This window comes from Castor canadensis, chromosome 4 (genome assembly GCF_047511655.1).
Source record: "Castor canadensis chromosome 4, mCasCan1.hap1v2, whole genome shotgun sequence".
NCBI lineage: Eukaryota > Metazoa > Chordata > Mammalia > Rodentia > Castoridae > Castor > Castor canadensis.
In genome coordinates this window covers 96,306,145-96,327,716 of record NC_133389.1, presented here as the reverse complement: position 1 = coordinate 96,327,716, position 21,572 = coordinate 96,306,145, and the positions used below count along the sequence as shown (strand labels likewise).

Sequence of the window (21,572 nt, the reverse complement as noted above, 5' to 3'; positions counted from 1 at the left end):
TGATTATAATGGCAAATTTTAATGCTGTTCCTATGTAACTTCTGTGTAGCTGTTAAAATAAATTTGTTCAAAGTAAATTGCACTGGATTACATTCAAACAATAATTTTTTGACTTACCTACCATGACTCTATGTCAACAATGACTGATATGAAAGCAGAAATTGCTTGGTTCATGGAGGATGGAGCATCCTCGAGGCAGGGGGCAGATAGGTATGTGAAAGGATAATTGTAGGACTCCAAGTGTTAGAACGATAAAAATAAACAGATACTATATTATTACAAAAAATATTATATTAAAAAATCATAGCCATCTCATTGAAGGATTTCAAGAAATAGTGATGATATGTCTGAGTCTTGAAGGACAAAGAGAAGAAAGAGAGGTGTGTTCTTATTCAGAGAAGGAGGAAAAAGAATGGCAAGCACCTAACTTCTTTCAAGTGCCCAATAAATGTCAATTATTGTAATAGGTGCTTTCTATTTACATTATTGAATTCCCATTGTATCACAGTAAAGTGTTTTGGGGGAATCTGCCAAAAATAGTTATTATATAAATAGGAATTTAAAGAGTGCCTAGGGGTATTGAATATCTAAAATGATATCTGTTTCATAGACCTTGTCTAGTCTTTATGAGAAATGAATCAGACAGACTGTATTATCCTCATTAAACAGATAAAGAAATATATGCACCAAGAAGGTACAAGCTTCATCAAGGGTACAAATACAAGTGAACTTTCTACTGTTTTCAAAATATTATTATTCCCATTTACTTTACGAGAACATATAGCAGATTAGATTCTTTATATTTGTAGAATCCAAAACCTCTAATCTTGCTATAGCATTTACCCTTCAAACACAAGCTGGGATTTTTAAAAACATTTAAAGTATCCTTTAAAGCCTCTCATAATTCTATATATGTACTACTGAAGTTGATTACCTTTGCACAAGTTTTATTGCATATTTGTATCATTTTCCTCACTGGTTAGGGCTCTTTTAGGGCTCTTCCTGGAGCACTTCTTTCATGGATCAGTATTCCTAAAGGATCAATATTCCATTTCATGGATCAACATTCCTAATTTTGTGTGGTACTTGTGATTTGTTTCACTGCATCATAGGTTTTACTTTTACTTAATTCAACAACCCACTCTTAAAGGTACCCAAAGCTTTTATTTTCTTTAAAAATAATAACTTTCTTCAGCCTTATTAGTGTTCTTTTCACTTCATCACACGCATAAGCACTTGTTCAGCTTTCAGGTCCATTTTTCATAAGAAAGCAAGACGTTCCTAGCATTATTATAGGCTCATTCATATTATTGCTTAGCTTTTTTATTATCTGGGTAACTTTTTCTAACCTATGAAGATTTGAATCCATCCTTCAAAAAGCTTACAAATTGCTACACGGGCTGAAATTTCAGCAATCCTCTAGAAATAACTGTCATATTTATTACTACTAAAGCTTTGAATTATATATGCATATATTAACCTATGCATAATATTATTAGTTTACCTGATATATTGAGTATTAAGTAGTTTTTCCTTTTCTGAATATCTATGAACTATTAGAAATAATTTGATACATTCTCTAAACTTCTAATATGGGAGAAGATAAAATATGTGCTCTCTCACTTCATTGTTTGTGATGTCTTTCTTAGCTCCCAATAATACATGTGATGACAGTGCTTTCATGTGCCATAATAAGTTGTGCATTCCCAAGCAGTTTGTTTGCGACCATGATGATGACTGTGGTGATGGCTCAGATGAGTCCCTGCAATGTGGTAAGTACCTCTTAACTTTTCATAAAGGAGATCTTCTGGCTAACAATGTTTTTATTGACTATGGGAATACATTAATATATAACAAAAACAAACACACATATTTATTAGTGACACTAAGAACCAGAGATTCAGCAATGAAAAAATTAAACCACATGTGATTTCTTTAAGCTCTAGCATAATCATACTTTTATTTGTAGTATATTTGGAACAGTCAGCCACCATATCGGAAAATGCCTATAAAAATGTCATTGTTTTGAAGTATTTTGAAGTTCTTGGAACTTTAAAGACAATTTGTGACTGGCTTGTTCAATACTATAAACACATCAATACAATTCAGAATTATCAGTAAAAAGATAGTTACTTAACATTTTCCTTCACTTTATCTTTTTATGTAATCACTGATTTTTTTCATTTTATGATTTTAATTTTATTATCACAAAATTTATCTTTATATTACATATATCATCAAAACATTATGTAAAATATGTATATATTCATATATATAATTTGAGTAGGAATCAGTATATTGAAATTGCTCAAAGTTGAAATTTATGAAAATTTAGTGGTTTGGTAAAATATTTATGTGCATAAACATGGATCAGTATACATAATGAAAAGCCCTGGACTCTATCCATGGAAGGCAATAGACTTAGTGTCCTCCTTAATCCTCTCTGAAAATCAAGGCATGCATTTGATGTGATATTTTAAAAGCTAAAACTTAAGTCAAGTTATAAATCTGAAGCAGAATTATGTCTGATTGAATTTCTCCCCTCTACTAGATGTTATATTTGGTTGATATGAAAATGAATTAGATAGAGACCCAACTTAAAGAAATCACAAACAGAAAAATTAGAAATTCAATGTAATATGGATAACATACTTTGTCAAATAGAAGTAAGAATCACAACATTTGGCATTAAAGCTAAGATGAGATATTAGTTTTCAAGGGAGGCATTGAAGAATAGAAATAAGGGATGCATATTAGAAGAAAACATTAGATGCTTTAAGTCATGGATCCTGGAGCCAGATACTCTGGCTTTCTTCATCTGCTACCTGCAAGGTATGTCATCTTGAGAAATTACCTCATGTCTCTGTAACTCAACTTTCTCACTTATAAAATATGCACAGTAATTACTCTTAACTTTTAACGACTCTTAAGACCTGTGAAGAGAATTCAATGAGTTAATATCTCCAAGGTATTTAGAGTTCTTCTGGGCACATAGGAAATTCTAGATGTGTTTATAAATACATGTAAGTTGATATTATTGAGGAACAGCAATTAGCCTTCTGCAAGGTCAAGCTAAAGTTAAATTAGAGCTACGTTAGAAAAAATCCTCAAAAACATCGTTAGATAATTTGTATTTAATTGTTTTGCCTTTGAGGTCAGCAAAAATTTTAAAACAGGGGGTTGGAATGTTGCAGTCAAACTTATGTTCTACAACCTTTTTTCAGCAGAGCAGAAGAAATATATTGTGGAGGAGGAGAGCCTTGAGGGGAAAATAAACTAGTTGGGAGGTTGCTGAACTAGTTTGAAGGTTAGCAATGTGGTTGTGGACCAAATTGGGAATGGTAGGATGGAAGGTGAAGAATGTGTCTAATGTTAATTTATTGTTGGATATGGAGGTTAAAAATAATTTCTAGCTTAGATGACTTGCTGGATGTTTTTGGTATTAATGAGCCTTGGAATACAGGAATATAAGGTCCAGTATTTCTGATGCAGAGGAGAGAGATGTAATAATTTACTTTAGATCTTTTGATTACAAAATGTAAATTAGATGATTATCTAAAACTGCGCGCTTGAAAATAGAGTTCTAGAAATCAGACATACGATGAAGATAAGTAATGTTACTTTGATGGCCATCATCATAAAGATGATATTCAAGCATGATAAGAAATGACAGTGCCCGGACAAAGCAGAAAGTAATAGAGGATTGAAGTTAGTATTTCACTTCCAACATTTTAAGTTGGAACAGGAAAGGACTTTACACAGAAAACAAAGAAGGAAACAGCAAATGCAAAGCTGGAAAGGAGCCCAGGAGAGTAGATTGTTAAGTATTAAGCCAGGAACTGTTTCCAATTTAGTGTGGTCAAAAGCATCAAATCCTGAAGTAAGTCAAGTAGATTCAATTGAAGTAGGCACCTTTGAATTTGACACCTGGTGCTTAATATTTCTTATTGCTAAGAGAAATTTCAGAAGGTAGACATTATAGAAAAGAGATGTTGATTGATGTTGAACTGAGGCAACTGAGTGGAAGGAACATTGGGCAGCACAGAGAAGAGAAATATGTCATTAATAGGTAAATAGATAGACCTATATTGCTAGTTGGGCTGGGCAACACTTGAATATTCTTATTGGCTATGAAGAAAAAGCTAGGAAAGAAAGAGATGGAGGGAATAAATAGGATATATTAGAACTGTCTAGTGTCATCATAGCAATATGGAAAACATTTTAAGTAGATACTTACTATTGAATTGTCTTTTACCATTGGAATTTTGTGGGCTTTTAAATAATAAAAATCTCTTTCTAGAAGTAGAACATTTGCCCAGATTTATCAGAAAATTTTCATGGGAGTGACTATATTTATTTTGAAAACCAGGAAAAATTCATTCTAAAACTTAAAAGTTAAAAGAGTTTTACTTAAAAACAGGAATAGATGTGAATATTAATAAATTATGGAGTTTTATAATTTGAAGAAAGATTTTTAATGAGTCTAATAACCAACATACAGCATAGTTATATTGGTTTTGGTGCTTTTTGCTCTATAAAGACTTCTAAAATTTTATCATTCTAACAATCACTTTGAATACTGCTTCCTGAGCATAAAGGCAGCATTACACCTACTGAGAATTGTTATAGCATAGAATTGTTCATACATATGCTCTGATATTATACCTAATGAATCTTAGTCTTGAGTAAAATTTTCTAATAGCTTTCATTTTCCTTTTCCATTCTGAGGAAAACCCTAGGGTATAGACAATAGGGGAACAGAGATGGCATAATGAAGTATGTTGCAGTCTTATTTCCTAACCCAGAAACAATAAGAATACTATGCTTCTCTTCACATTTTATCTCCATGCCTTAGTACCACTTTCCAACCTCAAATATCTTTTGCAACAGTGACCACTACAACATAGTGAAATAAGAAAGATTTCCCTTAGGAAGCCTGGTAGACTCCTGGTTACTTAGTTAATTCACATTGAGTGAATGAAGTTTTAGTTAATATTTATTACGTGAGTTAGTCAGAATGCTTGCTTCTTTTCCCCTAGGATACCGCCAGTGCAGTACAGAAGAATTTCGTTGTGCTGATGGACGATGTCTTTTAAATTCTCAGTGGCAATGTGATGGAGACTTTGACTGCCCTGACCATTCTGACGAAGCACCTTTAAACCCAAAGTGTAAAAGTGCAGGTACAGAAATGTGCAACACTATCTAATTCTTTGTTTATTCCAAAGTTTTCTTTTTAATGACAAAACTGATGCTGATTATTTCTAGTATTGTATCAATGAAACAGAAGGCAAATGATGAAGAGGTGATATTTCTAGTGGTACTATGCAGCATTCTGATGATTAACTATGTTTTGGATCTAGTTTTCAAATTTAAGTCTCTGTCAAAAACTGTAAAGACATGAGGCAATGATCCTGATGATTCCTTATTCTACCCTCTCACCCCAAAGATGCATTTCTCACAATATTTGGGATGATTTTTCATACATAAAAGAAATTAAGATGAGATGATCATATTATAATTTCTCCCATAATTATGTACAATTATTATGTAGCAAAATTTCTTAGTGGAAAATGTATTATAAAAGATTTACTGAGCAACATAGTGTATTATTTACAATTAGGCAAAATGAAACACATTTCAAACATTTGAACAGAAATATGTGTGTGTGTGTGTGTGATATACACACACATCTAGCCAAACTCATTGTAATCATTACTTCATATTCCAAAGAATGAATGTATAGTTGTATATTGTTGAACAAAATCAATTACTCTTTTTCTCATGTAGTTTACATGTTAATAGGTTTTTACAGCATGTATGATAATGAATAATGTTCGAGTCATCTGGTTGTGAGTAGCTATAATACCTGAACTCTCTTTCCATAGCTATATTTGGAACAACTATTATTCATCATCAATGTTCTTTTTTATGCCCTTATTTAAAAATGTCAATGTTATATTTTCCGGGAGAAAAAGAGTTTAGGAATATCAACCTATTCTACATTCTTAATTTTTACTGACATATAACTCTTATGAGATCTATAGCTTGAGGAAAATGTCAGACTATTATTACATTTTTGACCTCATTCTTCACAGTATAGATAGAAGAAACAGAGATAGTCCATTAATTTTAGTGTATACACTTATTTTGATTGTTAATTTTAACAATAAAGACAGATTTTAAGTAAGTGTGGAACACAAGCATATAGTTTGCCATTATATTTCTATATTTTATGTGTACACTAACTATACAGCACTTTATATGTCTATGTATTTATTATATTTGTGACAGAGAAGTTATCACACTTGCGAATGTTTTCAAGAACTGTAGAATAAAAAATGGAGTCCCCTTTATATTTCATTTGTTTTATTTTCTTTTTCCAGAACAGTCATGCAACAGTTCATTTTTTATGTGCAAAAATGGCAGGTGCATTCCCAGTGGAGGTCTTTGCGACAATAAGGATGACTGTGCTGATGGCTCAGATGAGAGAAACTGCCATATAAATGAATGTTTGAGTAAGAAAGTCAGTGGATGTTCTCAAGATTGTCAGGATCTGCCAGTCAGTTACAAGGTTGGTACTCACCAAAAATATAAAATCATATGATACATTATACCTTGATATAATAGAGACTATTTCATGCCAATATAACTTTAAAACTTGAAAGCCATTGTAATATTGTTAGGTAACACTTTTTAAAAGGAATGTGCCTATAGAAGAAACTCATAATAATGTGTGAAATAAGAGTTGTGAGAATATAGTTAAGAAAGCAGAAATCAAAACATATTTTAAATAGATTCAGAGCATAAAGAAAAAATAAGCAAGTGAAGAGCAGTGTTTAGAGAAACTGGTAATAGCTATGGTTGTATAAATATGTATATAATTCTTAAATTCTCATTTCTTCTCTCCTTCTTCCTCCCATACACACTTGAAGTGAAATAGACTAATCACTTATTTAATACAAAATCAGATAAATACATTTCTTATATGTAAACAGGAAGAGAAACTAGAAACTTGAATAATTTGGACTGAATGCAGGCACACTAAAAATGGATCATGCCTAATAAGGTAATTGCTCTTTGTTAGCACATTTTTCTGAAGAGAGTAATTCATTGGAAACACCGACTGGCAGAAATAGCTTCTAAAAATATGTTTGCATTGGAATAATGGGCAGAAACTATTATAATATTAAAATATAAACTTCTGTGTTAGGTTAAAATTGATTATGCACATATGGGAAAATCTCACTTAGGGCCAGGCTGTGGCTCAATTGGTAGAGAGCCTACACAGCATGGGCAAGGCTCTAGATGCAGTTTGCAGCATCATCAAAAAATAATATATTGTTTTATTCAGCCATAAAGAAGAATGAAATTATGTTGTCTTGCAGGTAAATGGATGGAACTAAAGACCATCATGTTAAGTGTAGTAAACCAGGCTCAAATGGCCAAAGGTCACAACATGTTTTACCTCCTATGTGGAAGCTAGACCTATAAGTTAAGTGTAATCATAAATACATAGTAAGAAAGAGAACAAGACTATATTAATGGATCCAGCTGAGGAATCTACAAAAGGCAGGAGGGGGAAGATAATGTTATAGAATAAAAAGTATTGAAAGAATCCAATTTATCATTTATATAAGAATATAATATAATGTAATGCAACTTAAGCTGTAGAATAATAGGAGATCATTATGATAGAGAAAGAGTAAGTAGTGGGGGGGTTAATATGAATAAAGCATGCTATATACATGTCTGAAATGCCAAGGTAAAACCCCCTTGGAGTATCAATATACACTTAAAAGAAAAGAAGGATTGGAATTAAGAAGTTTATGGTATTATAATTATCTTAACTATATTGACAAAGATTTTACTTTTCATAGATATAACAAAACAAATACAACAATTATTTTCTTCCTGCAGAAAAATAGTAATAAAAATGTAAACAACACTGAAAAAATAGATAAGATACTATAAAAGCTAAAGTTACTTTAAGAGGACCTTAGGCACAATACTGCATTAAGAAATGGTTGAAGTTTTAGACTTAAAGCATACATGTACTTTATTTATAAACACTATGTTACAGAATGAAGGAAGGAAAACAAATGAACCAGGACAGATCTTAATGAGAGAATGTCCACCAAATAATTAATTTTGGCAGTAAATATTTTAAAACCCAAGGGAGCAAAAAATATTCTTATGACTCATATATTGACAATATAGAAATGTTTTCTGAATACATCAGGGAATACGTTGTAAAATTGTTACAAGTTACTGGTTAAAATTTTAAGTCATAGATTGATAAAGAATTTTTTGGTTCTATCACCTAAACATATATTCCATGTGACAAATTTTCAAGTTGATCTCTGTTTATTTTATATGTATTTAATGTCTATCATAACAATCTTGGCAATAAAATACAACATTGTCAAATATAAATGGACACCTTAAAACATGACATAAAAATGAGATTTTCATTTACAACACTTTCATGTAGGGAGTACTTAGTGCCCAGCAATACCACATTTGGAAAATAATTGGTTGAAGATGACACCATTCAGAAAGCCATATTAAATCATACTGTTTAATTATCTTAAAAGATTCCTCATAGAGAAATATTTTACTATGGATACCTTTAGACATTAGCATTTTTGCTTTGTCCTCCTGAATTTGTAAAGAATTGAGTGAGAATTCTAGTTGAAATGGATGATGGTAGATTTAACCATCCTAAAATGGTGTCTATGATTCTTGGAGAATTCTTGTAAGTCATATTCTAAATGAGTACATATGTGTCAAAACTAAAGAATAAACAAAACATGTAGTGGGAGAAAGAGGACCAGAACATATATTTAAGTTCAGAAACATAAATAAGAGATTTAAGCAAAGCCTCATAATCAAAGATTTTATATCTTGTGCTGATATATGTATATACGTGTATACCTATTTTTATTATATGATGATTGATTGAAAATTCAGTAAAAATCCTTATATACATCACAATGACTGTACTTCAGTGAAAATGTCAGCTGATGGGTTTATGTCTTAAAGGAAAACTATCTAGTACTCTATTTCTCATTGCAACATCAGCAGAACATGGCAAGGAATCATCCCTTAAATTTAGAAATAAAATAAAATGATTACAGAAGCAAAATTTAGGTCTTATGGAACTGTGAATAATTTGTATATTTGCTACAAAACAATGTATGTTACTATTCAAAAGAGAGTAATATTTGATAAAACCAGGAATCTCATTTTGATGGGAAGAATGATTTATTACATAAAAATAAGTGTACTCCTGGGAAGGTAAAATGTTCCAATGTATTCATTAGAAATAACAAGGAATATATGTCAAACATCACTTAAAAACCTGCAAAGAAATTTCCTGAAAGTATTGGGAAAAGTTTATTTCGCTATTAATACTTCTTTCTGTTGCTAAGTGTTCTTATAAAAATTAGCATAAATCAGAAATATATGAAATAATTCCAAATGATGAGAAAAGTTAAGATGTCATTGAGTATAAATCTCTCATAAACATTTTAATAAGCAAAAGTAAGACCTTTTTATACTGTTGTAATGTTTTAAATTCCAGTAAATATAAACAAATATAACTTTTATCTCTACAAATTTAAATGATATTAGTGTAGCAGAAATTCTTACAGATATCTTTTAATTATTTAGGAGTAAAAATGTTTTGCTAAGGTAGGTTAATGGATTGGGGAGAAAATTATCTTTTTAAATCGTTCTTTTTCCAAAAATTTATAAAAACTTAATATAAACCTTAAAATTTTATTTATATAATTGATTATTACAATAACTTCAATCAATTTTACTTTCAAAAAAAATTTTTGCATAAGTTTGTTTTTTCCAAGCCATGTAATTCCCATAATCTCCATAAGCTTGATATAGACTCTCAAACTAACTTTCAAAAACCACATTGAAATTGAGATGCACCTTGTTTCCTATAATTCCATTTGAGAGGAATTCAACAAAATTGTCCTCACAGTCTATAAAATTTCCTTTCACTGTTCTACAGTGCTCCCTTCATCCAATACCACTTTGTGTTTAACAATTGGACTTCTGGTTTCCTGGCCACATCATCATGATTTAATTTCTAGTACTTTGCAATAATAACTTCTGTTTTCACTCAAATATCTTTTTTAAAAGTAATTATTTATTTTTAAAAACTGTGGTAAAATATGTGCAACAACAGTTTATAATTTTAACTATTTTTACATATATAGTACCAAGTCCTCTTGGCTTAGAATTCAAGTGACAGGAAAGCAATAGTGTCACATATTTTGATATGATGAGGAGAGTATGGAAAATTAAGCTGTGGCTTTTGCATTCTTTTGCTAGCTCCTTATGTGTTCTGCACACTTAATAGTTCATTGCAACTGCTGACTATTATTCAATAGAAAGTGACATAAAATGTTCAAGGTAGAAGTACTAGAAGCTTAAAGGCTTTTCATTCTTATAAAAGTACTTAGGAAGAGCAATTTATTTATCTTTTTTCTGAGAAATTTCAGATGGAATTAATGTTGCTTTTGCTTGCAATCCAAATAATGAGTATTTTACTTATTTTTTAAAATCTATACTTCAATAAATTGGTTACTGTTTTTTAATAATGTGGGCATATTTCACTAATTTCTTTCCTAATAGGTACAATACTCTGCTATCTCTACTCTCAAATAAATCCAGATCCAGATGATCCAGATGATGAAAAGTTTAATATGAATAGTTCTTAAATACTCGTTACTTTTGACCCTATAGAGTTCCTTCTTAACTCACATCCCTCCTAATATTCAGAAATACCTTATTCAAAGATCTTGTATAGTCTTGGTAAAGGTTAATGATAATAATCATCTAGTCAAGTATAAACTCATTTTCTATAATAATAATTACCATATGCTACTTGGCAGGAAATGAGAATATAAGTGAAAGACAGTGATCAATCACAATGACTCAAGATTTTTAGGAATACAAAAAACATACTACACAGAATGTTTGTACTCAGATTTGTTTGTCAGTGAGTAAATGTCATATATCATCAGAGGGACAGAGAAAACATGACAGAAATGCTGAAAGAAAGATTTGATGAGACAGGAAAAGACTGGGTTACTATTACTGTTTTATCAAAATCAGCATGTCTTGGTACAAAATCAGAATCAGTCAATAAATGTTGAGACTCTGTTTTCAAAATTTGAGCTTTCTTACTGGTTTATCTAGGCAACTTCGCGTTCATGTTTCCAGAATTCTCATTGTTAACTAAGGATAAGGAAACCTACTCTATAGATTTAAATCTCTAATGAAATGACATGTGGCAATTTTAGAAACTTTCAAAAATTCCACATAGGATCAATTCTTATTTTTAAAATTTTCCAAAAAGTCAATGCAATGCAATAGAAAAACAACAGAGAAGTTGTAGATTTCACTCTGGTTTTTCCCTTGCCGTGTTCTACACCCATTTCTTTATTGATGTCAGTTAACTTCTAATCTTGCCAACCCCAGAAGACCAAGCAAAGATATTTGGGAGAGTACTTTTAAACTTTATGTAATATATGTGATTCTTATTCAGGTTAATTGCTGGAAGACAGAAAGACTTGCCATTAACTGTTCTAAGTGCTTTTCCAGCTTGAGTCATGCTGAAGGGATATCCAATAATAAGAGACAGTGACAATGATAAAAATTGATTATACTCATTTTTCTTTCCCCAGTGCAAGTGCTGGCCTGGATTCCAACTGAAGGATGATGGTAAAACATGTGTAGACATTGATGAATGCTCTTCAGGCTTTCCTTGTAGCCAGCAATGCATCAATACATATGGGACCTACAAGTGCCTCTGTGTAGATGGGTATGAAATACAACCTGATAACCCAAATGGCTGCAAATCACTCTCAGGTATTGAATTAAACTTACCCACAGATCCAACCTGTTACACATATAGATCTTGAGTTTTATAGCCATTCTTACTGAATTCCTTCATCCTTTCTGTTTCTGAGAAATCAAAATTCTCTACTTCCCCAACATGGGAATTTGTCTGAGATTTTGTATGCTGCACAAGTACTGATGTTTGTAACAACATTTTATTATGGTCTTGTGAATTATTAAGTGTTTCTAGATGTTTAGAGTGCTCACAAGTAAAAAGAATTGTCTCTAACACTGCTTTCTGTTAAAACACATATTCTCAGAAGCAGGTTTATCCAAGTCTATTGAAGAGCCTATTGTAACATTATTGTAATATTTTTCTTTCCCCCCTTCAACACACTCTTATACATGCATACCAATGAGAACAACAGGTTAATAATAATAAGCAACAATATTAATAATAAAGCAGCCACGTAAGACTGAATTCTTCCCATGATTCAGAAAATACTACTGAAGCTTTGTTTACTCCAAGTAGTGTGTGAGACTCTGTAAATTAGAAATTTAATAAAGCATGGCTCATAACTTTGGAAATATTGTAAAACATTAGGGAAGAAATCACACACATTCAATGATATAAAGTATTATATGGTAATGACTGCCAAAATGAGCTAAAAATGGTGTGTAAGGGAATCTTTTTCTCTCATAATTTGTTTTTCAACTTAACAAATCAGCTCTCACTGCTAATTTCTTGCATAGATATATGATAGAACACTGTTTTTTGTGATACTGAGATTTGAACTCATGGCCTACACCTTGAACCACTCCACTTTTTGTGATTTTTTTTTCAAGATAGGATCTCATGAACTATTTCTCTTGGCTGGCTTCAAACCACAATCCGCCTGATCTCTGCCTCCTGAGTAGCTAAGATTATAGGCGTGAGCCACCATCTCCTGGTGATAGGAATCTTTAAAACATCAGATGTTTCATTATGTACTTTTGTGAAATAGATACGAGATAGAAATTAAAAATGAATTTTTAACTGTTTAAAATGTTACATATTACATGGACAAAATGAACTTGTTCTGAATTTTTCATTTCGTTTTCACTTATTCTTTTCAATATTCTTTCTTGAATCAAATTAAGGATCACTTATCTACCAACCTACTTGCTTGTGGCCAGCTCACTGATTCTTGCATCATGCATTAAGTGAGATGCAACAAGAAAAAGAGACCAAATTTCAAAAACAGTTAACTTTTCCATTACTTTGCTCTTTTTATAAAGGATAGTGTTGAGAAGATGAATGATAATGACTGCAATTTAGGCCTTCTCATATTGTGTATCTATGTCATAGTAATCACATTAGCAATCATCATTCAAAAGTGATAATAATTTTGAACACACAAAATGTGTTCCTGAAGCATAAATTGCTAAAGAGAAGCCACATTTTAAAAATTAAATTAGTCAAGTTGTAAGAATAGAACTGCCTAAGTATTGAGTTGGATCATGAGAGATTAATTTTGTATTTAGAAAATTAAAACTATATTGACAAGAATGCAAGGCACTTTCAGCTAACTTTACAGTCAATTCTTGTGCTGTGTTATGAATCTCAACGTGGCATCCACCAGAAGATTGGAAGTATTGAAGGTGTTATTTCAGGTGATAGGAAGGGGTGTGCAACATGAGTAAGATAGTGTATGCTGATACATAATATATAATATTACTATGTATTAACTGTGGAAATAAAAGGAAAGGAGAGGAATTCAGTAATTTCAAACACAAATTAAACAGGATAAGTACAGCAATGAATGATTTACAAAAAAATCCAAAAAATATTATATAAAGTGATTATTTTATGCTTTTTCTAATTTCTATGAACATTTAAAATTACTTATTTGCCAAATATGGTTGCATGTGTGTTTTATAAACAAATATATTTTGAACAAATTTTTCACTAAATTGACATGGATCATGATAACACAGGATGTGATTAAACTGACTTTATTCAAACATGTGTTCAAATAAGTATACTGTGCAAAACTTTTGAAGCTCTTTTCACTAAGAATTCATTCACTTCCAAATAAATGCTGAAGGGAATACCAAGTTCAAGTTTTCAAGATCTTTCCTATATATTGAGCATGAACATATTTTGTCATGTTAGTTCCAAGATTCAAAAAAAATGTGATAGTAAGACACTTTGGACAAGTTCATGAGAAGTAATTAATGACTAGTAAAGGGTTAAAAAAGATTTAAGGGAAAAGGTAAAATTAACAAAAGTTAGAACCTAGAGTTGAGAAATTTCTTAAGAGAATCTCCCAGACACACAAGAGAGTATGAATGGGCCACGATCCCATCAGTCCTCACCGCAGTCATTCTGAGTGACAGAAGGTTGAAGAGCACAAAAGATTTTTCTGATTATATCCGTGTTTTAACATTACTATACCTTTTTAAGATATGTGTAGGATATCCTTTCCTGAAATTTACTGAAAATTGGATTGTAACACTAAGTAAATCATCTTAATGTCTAAGAGAATTTAGAGTTAAAACGAGATATACCTAGGTTTTCTACATTTCTTGTCTGCTGCCTTTTCATTTTACTACTGACAATTCCTCAATATAACTTTTTATCATTAATCTACCACAGCAGTGCTGCATAAGAATTTACATTGCTGCTAAACTAAACTAAAACTAAAGTAGGAAATCATAAACATTAAAAGTCTAATATGTTCTTTACTTTGGGGTTTAGATGAAGAAGCTTTTCTCATTCTTGCTGATCATCATGAGATAAGAAAAATTAGCACTGATGGCTCCAACTACACACTTTTAAAACAGGTATGACATTCCCAGGCTGATCCATAATTTTTAAATGGGTCCTCCAGGCACCTCTTAGAGCTGTAGAAATACAGTGCCTAATGATTTTAATTTAAGAAGCATATATTTATGGATGCATATACAAGCACATAGGTATATATGATTACCATAAGCATTGCTTTGTTTATGACTATCTGGTTATGTCCTCAACTTGGTGTGTCATATTACATTCAGAAGGTAAGCATGATATAGCATAATTAATACTGAGAAAACTTATTTCAAGGATAACTAGATTACAGAAATCACAAAATTTTCTTTTAAGATATTTTGTGGAGTTCCCAACTTGTTTTTACCCTCTTGGTATTTAAAAGTAACCTTTTCCACATCTTCAAGATCTTGTTCATAATCCCAGGAAGTAAAATAGGATTGGTGTTACCTGGACTTTAAAATTTGGACTTATCAAGAAACAAAAGTGTGATTGTAGCCTAGTTCTGCTTAGAAGGCTGCGAAGTGGCATTACTTTCAGTCTGATCCTCTCATCTCTCAGCACCAGCCATGTAAACAGAAATGTAGGCCGATTTGTTTTAGTGTTTGAGTCCTTTCCTTTGCATCTATTTTTATGCATTGTTTGAGATGAAAAGTTATGACTTCTATTTTATGTTAAGATAGACAACTGGGAATTGCTCATTTCAATTTTTGTTTTTCCTCCACACATACAGTGAAAAAAGTAAATAATCAAATAATTAAAACTAGAGGGCCACACAAATCACATGCAGTTAGATATAGCAGACTTTTATTTTTTTTATTTTTTTTTTCATTTTTCTTTTGTTATTCATATGTGCATACAAGGCTTGGTTCATTTCTCCCACCTGCCCCCACCCCCTCCCTTACCACCCACTCCACTCCCTCCCGCTCCCCCCCTCAATACCCAGCAGAAACTATTTTGCCCTTATCTCTAATTTTGTTGTAGAGAGAGTATAAGCAATAATAGGAAGGAACAAGGGGTTTTGCTGGTTGAGATAAGGATAGCTATACAGGGCATTGACTCACATTGATTTCCTGTGTGTGGGTGTTGCCTTCTAGGTTAATTTTTTTTGATCTCACCTTTTCTCTAGTTCCTGGTCCCCTTTTCCTATTGGCCTCAGTTGCTTTAAGGTATCTGCTTTAGTTTCTCTGCATTAAGGGCAACAAATGCTAGCTAGTTTTTTAGGTGTCTTACCTATCCTCACCCCTCCCTTGTGTGCTCTCTCTTTTATCATGTGCTTATAGTCCAATCCCCTTGTTGTGTTTGCCCTTGATCTAATGTCCACATATGAGGGAGAACATACGGTTTTTGGTCTTTTGGGCCAGGCTAACCTCACTCAGAATGATGTTCTCCAATTCCATCCATTTACCAGCGAATGATAACATTTCGTTCTTCTTCATGGCTGCATAAAATTCCATTGTGTATAGATACCACATTTTCTTAATCCATTTGTCAGTGCTGGGGCATCTTGGCTGTTTCCATAACTTGGCTATTGTGAATAGTGCCGCAATAAACATGGATGTGCAGGTGCCTCTGGAGTAACAGTCTTTTGGGTATATCCCCAAGAGTGGTATTGCTGGATCAAATGGTAGATCGATGTCCAGCTTTTTAAGTAGCCTCCAAATTTTTTTCCAGAGTGGTTGTACTAGTCTACATTCCCACCAACAGTGTAAGAGGGTTCCTTTTTCCCCGCATCCTCGCCAACACCTGTTGTTGGTGGTGTTGCTGATGATGGCTATTCTAACAGGGGTGAGGTGGAATCTTAGTGTGGTTTTAATTTGCATTTCCTTTATTGCTAGAGATGGTGAGCATTTTTTCATGTGTTTTCTGGCCATTTGAATTTCTTCTTTTGAGAAAGTTCTATTTAGTTCACATGCCCATTTCTTTATTGGTTCATTAGTTTTGGGAGAATTTAGTTTGTTAAGTTCCCTGTATATTCTGGTTATCAGTCCTTTGTCTGATGTATAATTGGCAAATATTTTCTCCCACTCTGTGGGTGTTCTCTTCAGTTTAGAGACCATTTCTTTTGATGAACAGAAGCTTTTTAGTTTTATGAGGTCCCATTTATCTATGCTATCTCTTAGTTGCTGTGCTGCTGGGGTTTCATTGAGAAAGTTCTTACGTATACCTACTAACTCCACAGTATTTCCTACTCTTTCTTGTATCAACTTAAGAGTTTGGGGTCTGATATTAAGATCCTTGATCCATTTTGAGTTAATCTTGGTATAGGGTGATATACATGGATCTAATTTCAGTTTTTTGCAGACTGCTAACCAGTTTTCCCAGCAGTTTTTGTTGAAGAGGCTGCTATTTCTCCATCGTATATTTTTAGCTCCTTTGTCAAAGATAAGTTGCTTATAGTTGTGTGGCTTCATATCTGGATCCTCTATTCTGTTCCACTGGTCTTCATGTCTGTTTTTGTGCCAGTACCATGCTGTTTTTATTGTTACTGCTTTGTAATATAGTTTGAAGTCAGGTATTGTGATACCTCCTGCATTGTTCTTTTGACTGAGTATTGCCTTGGCTATTCGTGGCCTCTTGTGTTTCCATATAAATTTAACAGTAGATTTTTCAATCTCTTTAATGAATGTCATTGGAATTTTGATGGGAATTGCATTAAACATGTAGATTACTTTGGGGAGTATTGACATTTTTACTATGTTGATTCTACCAATCCATGAGCATGGGAGATCTCTCCACTTTCTATAGTCTTCCTCAATCTCTTTCTTCAGAAGTGTATAGTTTTCCTTGTAGAGGTCTTTCACATCTTTTGTTAGGTTTACACCTAGGTATTTGATTTTGTTTGAGGCTATTGTAAATGGAATTGTTTTCATACATTCTTTTTCCGTTTGCTCATTGTTAGTGTATAGAAATGCTAATGATTTTTCTATATTGATTTTATATCCTGCTACCTTGCTATAGCTATTGATAATGTCTAGAAGCTTCTGAGTAGAGTTTTTTGGGTCTTTAAGGTACAGGATCATGTCGTCAGATATAGCAGACTTTTAGTTGTCAAGAGAAACATCTTTCCACAGAAATGTTTAGCTTGTTTGTGTTCAATTAACAATTATTCTTTGCCCCAAAGTGTATCAATGTATCAAATTTAAGAATATTTCTTATTTTGTGATGCATTTGTGATAGTATTAGGTAAAAATGAAGAATATTCATTATGGTGGTAATTTTTTGTTAATATAAAAATAACTTAGAATCACAAGAGGTGTCTGAGATGGAAATTGGTCCCAGGATTTCCCATCAATGCAAAATAAAATACATGGATTTTTATGTCCTCTATATTAAATAGCATAATATCTACATATAACTTTGATCCATCCTCCCATATACTTTAAATCATGTCTAAATTTCTCATAATCCCCAATACAATTTAAATGTTTTGTAAATAGTAGTCATATCGCACTGTTTATGGAATAATGACAATAAAAAAGTCTTTACATCTTCAGTCAAGATGTGCTTTTATCACCAATATTCTGTATTGTGATTGTTAGAATCTTCATGTGAAACACATGGAAACAAAGGGACAAATATACTTCACTAAAATTATTTTGCACCTAAGTGATGGATTCTCTGCTGTAATTGGGAGTCATTCATATTTTGGGGGATTTAGTCTTGAAGTACAAATACCATTAGCCAATGCGATATTGACTCATCCAAAAAGAGACCTCCTCTGAATCACAAATTGAAAATGAAAATTTTATGTGAAAATCTCTATTACTCCATACTCATGAAAAAGTAGGAAAGTGTACAATGCTGACCATGCTTGAATGGTCACAATGAAGCTGTGTAGTAGCTACCACATTGACAGAGAGCCTATTTTCTCCAGTCATCAAATTTTCCATGTGCTTGTCACATGAATATATGCCTGATTCCTGTATATCTATGAGATTTAGACTTTGGCTCTAAATTTGGAGTGTGACACCAATGTCTACAGGGTCACATTGTTTTTCTCTTTAACTATGTATACATAGGAGATTATATAAAATTGAAAATATTTTGGCTATTATTGAAATTAAACAGAAACCTATCTAAGAATTAGATAACTGTCTCTTCAAGAGATAAATACTGGAAGAACAATCCTTAGAGAAAAATTTTGGCTATGTATAGTGCTTCAAAATGGAAAAATGCATCCCAAATTATTTCCTACATTATATAACTTAAGCTAATTCTTGTATCAGAAAAAATTTAATTAAAATTATGAAATATTGTAAATTCTCTTTCTGTCATATGTCTCTACCCTATTAAGCTTCTTTATACCTAAGTATGCCAACCATTGGTCTCCTGGTTTGGTTAGTAGAAAAGAGATCTTCTCTTTACTAGTTTTTTAAGCATTCCTATCTTTATACTGTGCTATCTCAGTTGGAAGGGAGAAAGTAAAGATATCCTGTTCTAAACTTACCTGAATCACAAGTTTAGATATTGTAGGCAGTAACAACATTTATTGTATTCATAAAACAACTATAACAGCGTTTTGGTGAGAGCTCCTTCCTTCATTTTCCAATTCTGTATCTCATGACATTTCTACTCGTATCCTTTTGGTTGTCTTTCATAGCTAATATGTTAATACAGCAAAATGATTTTTCTCTATGCATCATTTAAGTCTACTTCGAAAATGGAACCACTTCAATGCATATTTTCATATAAACTTTTTCTCCTGTTGGCAGCATCATTTCAGACTATTGCCAATCAATAGTACCTATGGGGGGGATGAGTTTCAGATCCTTTTCTTAGTTCACAGTTTATAGAAATGAAGAGGGAATGAGGAAGATGAGGATTTCAGGCAGAATCTGGACATCTTTTCCTTTGCCAACATTTAATAATGGTGACTACCAAGTAAGGAAATATAGGCCCCTCAAAAAACTAAAGACAAGCCTTACATTCAGTTATGCCCATGGGTTCTGTCAAGGAACACATATTTAACCACAATTTCAAATCATGGCATCATAAAATTTTTCAAACAATTCTAATCAGTAAGGTCTTTTTCTCCCTTTAGAGATTGTGCATACATATACAAAATGAAGTTGAAAATAGAATTAATTACTTTTCTACATTTCTCTTTGTCCAAATGAATGAAAAACAACATCCCTGCCTTAGGAATTTTGAACTATTTTTATGCAGAATAGTTTTTTTAATATTTTGAATTTTACTTTTTTTGTGGTAGTCTGTAATAATCTCATGAAGTTTTATTGCTTAAAATTAAAATGACTGGTAAAATTTTCCTTGCATATATGTTCTAAAACATAGTTGTGTTGCTAGACCAGCTACAGCTCAAATTCATTTGCCACATTTAGAAAATACACTTTAATAACATGGACTTGAGGAATGAAAATTAATCAAGTACTTCCAATATGTAATCCAGTTCAATTCTTACAGTGCTTTTATCCCAGTAAAATTGTGTAGAGAAACAAAATGTAATTTCCTAAATTAATCATCCAGAATCAAAGGGTGCAAATCTTCAGCTACAGAAATGAAAGAAGTAAATAGGGTTTTGATGAAGCCAATTTTCAGCTCTGAAACCCTGGGATGACTCTGGTTTTCAGACATTATTTTGACCATACCACTGGCTGTTTTAATGCTCCTTGCATATGATTCTATATACAGAACACTGCACTGTGTTCTGTGGGGTTTAAGGGTAAAGGTTTAAGGGTGGTAAAATGACCACCGTGGCTGCATAGACATATCAGAATACAGAACTTCACTATGCATTTACAGCTTTATTCTACTTGACTTGCAAATTTGGATTTGAGTTTTCATATATAAACTGATTATTAAGACAGGAATAAGATAATTCTGCCTTGGCTGGAAATTGAGGGCAAATCTTTGCTGAAGTTAGGCACAAGTTTCTCGTTATCTCTTTGTTTTCCTTAAAAATCTCTGTAATTTACCCATTTGACCTGTCATGTCATCACAGAATTCTAACCCATTTACACTATTTCTCTGGAGAGAAAAACATTCGAATAGAAAGAATGTTGCAGACTGCTATCAAAATGAATTTAATAAGCCTTCCACAGAGCCTTTCTGGAATATTGATTTATATTTTTGGACTAATTTTTTTTTATTAATTAAGTGCATTTAATTAAGGCATTTTCCAGTTTTTAGCATGTATATACATACTTGATGCATATTTTAAACCTGTTACGGAAAGCTAGTTGACTTTTTAGCATTTATAATCACTATTCTTCATTACTAATGTTGTCAGTAAGAAGTGTATTTGAATTTATATTTGTGAGCTTACTGAGGGATTTGCACTGAATCATGTTTACTACCTTTTATGTCTTGTTTATGACCAATAGCATGCAATTTTGAGTGTTGGGCTATTTCAGGATATCTTTATAATCTGGAGATGCATTAAAAAGATCACTGATGTTAAGTCATATAAAATTATGCATAAGATTTGAACTTGTGACTTTAACACCATTATTACATCATGATAGAATAAGAAAGAAAAAATGAAAAATGAATAGTTCCCACCACTTTCCTTGACTAATTTTTACATACCAGAGACCTTTAGTCTTGGAGATCCTTGGAAGGAAATCAAATATGAGCAGTAATCATTTAGTCCTGGACCAAATTTTATACAGGGGCATATAAATCTAAGGCAGCATTATTTTCAAATTCTGAATTTTGATAATAAACATGGGGACTGAACTCAGACATGGGAATTTCCATCCTTCCTATATTTTGTCCCTATTCCAAAGCACAGCAAATACCTCCTTTCTCTGAAGGCGATAATCCTTACTCATAAGACTATGATTCTTTTATCGTTTGAGTCTTACCAATCTTAAGGTAAATATTAATGTAAACAGGCTGTACATAGATGTAAAAACATGACAAAGATCTCTTGGAACTTTGCCAAGTGTGTATACTA

At 32.2% G+C, this 21,572-nt stretch overlaps 1 protein-coding gene across 6 annotated transcripts in view; it reads left to right on the top strand.

Annotated features, from left to right (window-relative positions):
* Lrp1b (LDL receptor related protein 1B) overlaps positions 1–21,572 on the top strand; it is a 1,877,349-nt gene that overhangs the window by 1,610,004 nt on the left and 245,773 nt on the right. For all 6 annotated transcript variants that reach the window (XR_012447185.1, XM_074070662.1, XM_074070660.1 and 3 more), the window contains 5 exons: positions 1,650–1,772; positions 5,040–5,180; positions 6,384–6,571; positions 11,709–11,892; positions 14,603–14,688. Coding sequence is in view for 5 of the 6 variants with exons in the window: in XM_074070662.1 (XP_073926763.1) it covers positions 1,650–1,772; positions 5,040–5,180; positions 6,384–6,571; positions 11,709–11,892; positions 14,603–14,688 (722 nt within the window). In the remaining variant the exon portion in view is untranslated. The remainder of the gene's footprint in view (positions 1–1,649; positions 1,773–5,039; positions 5,181–6,383; positions 6,572–11,708; positions 11,893–14,602; positions 14,689–21,572) is intronic.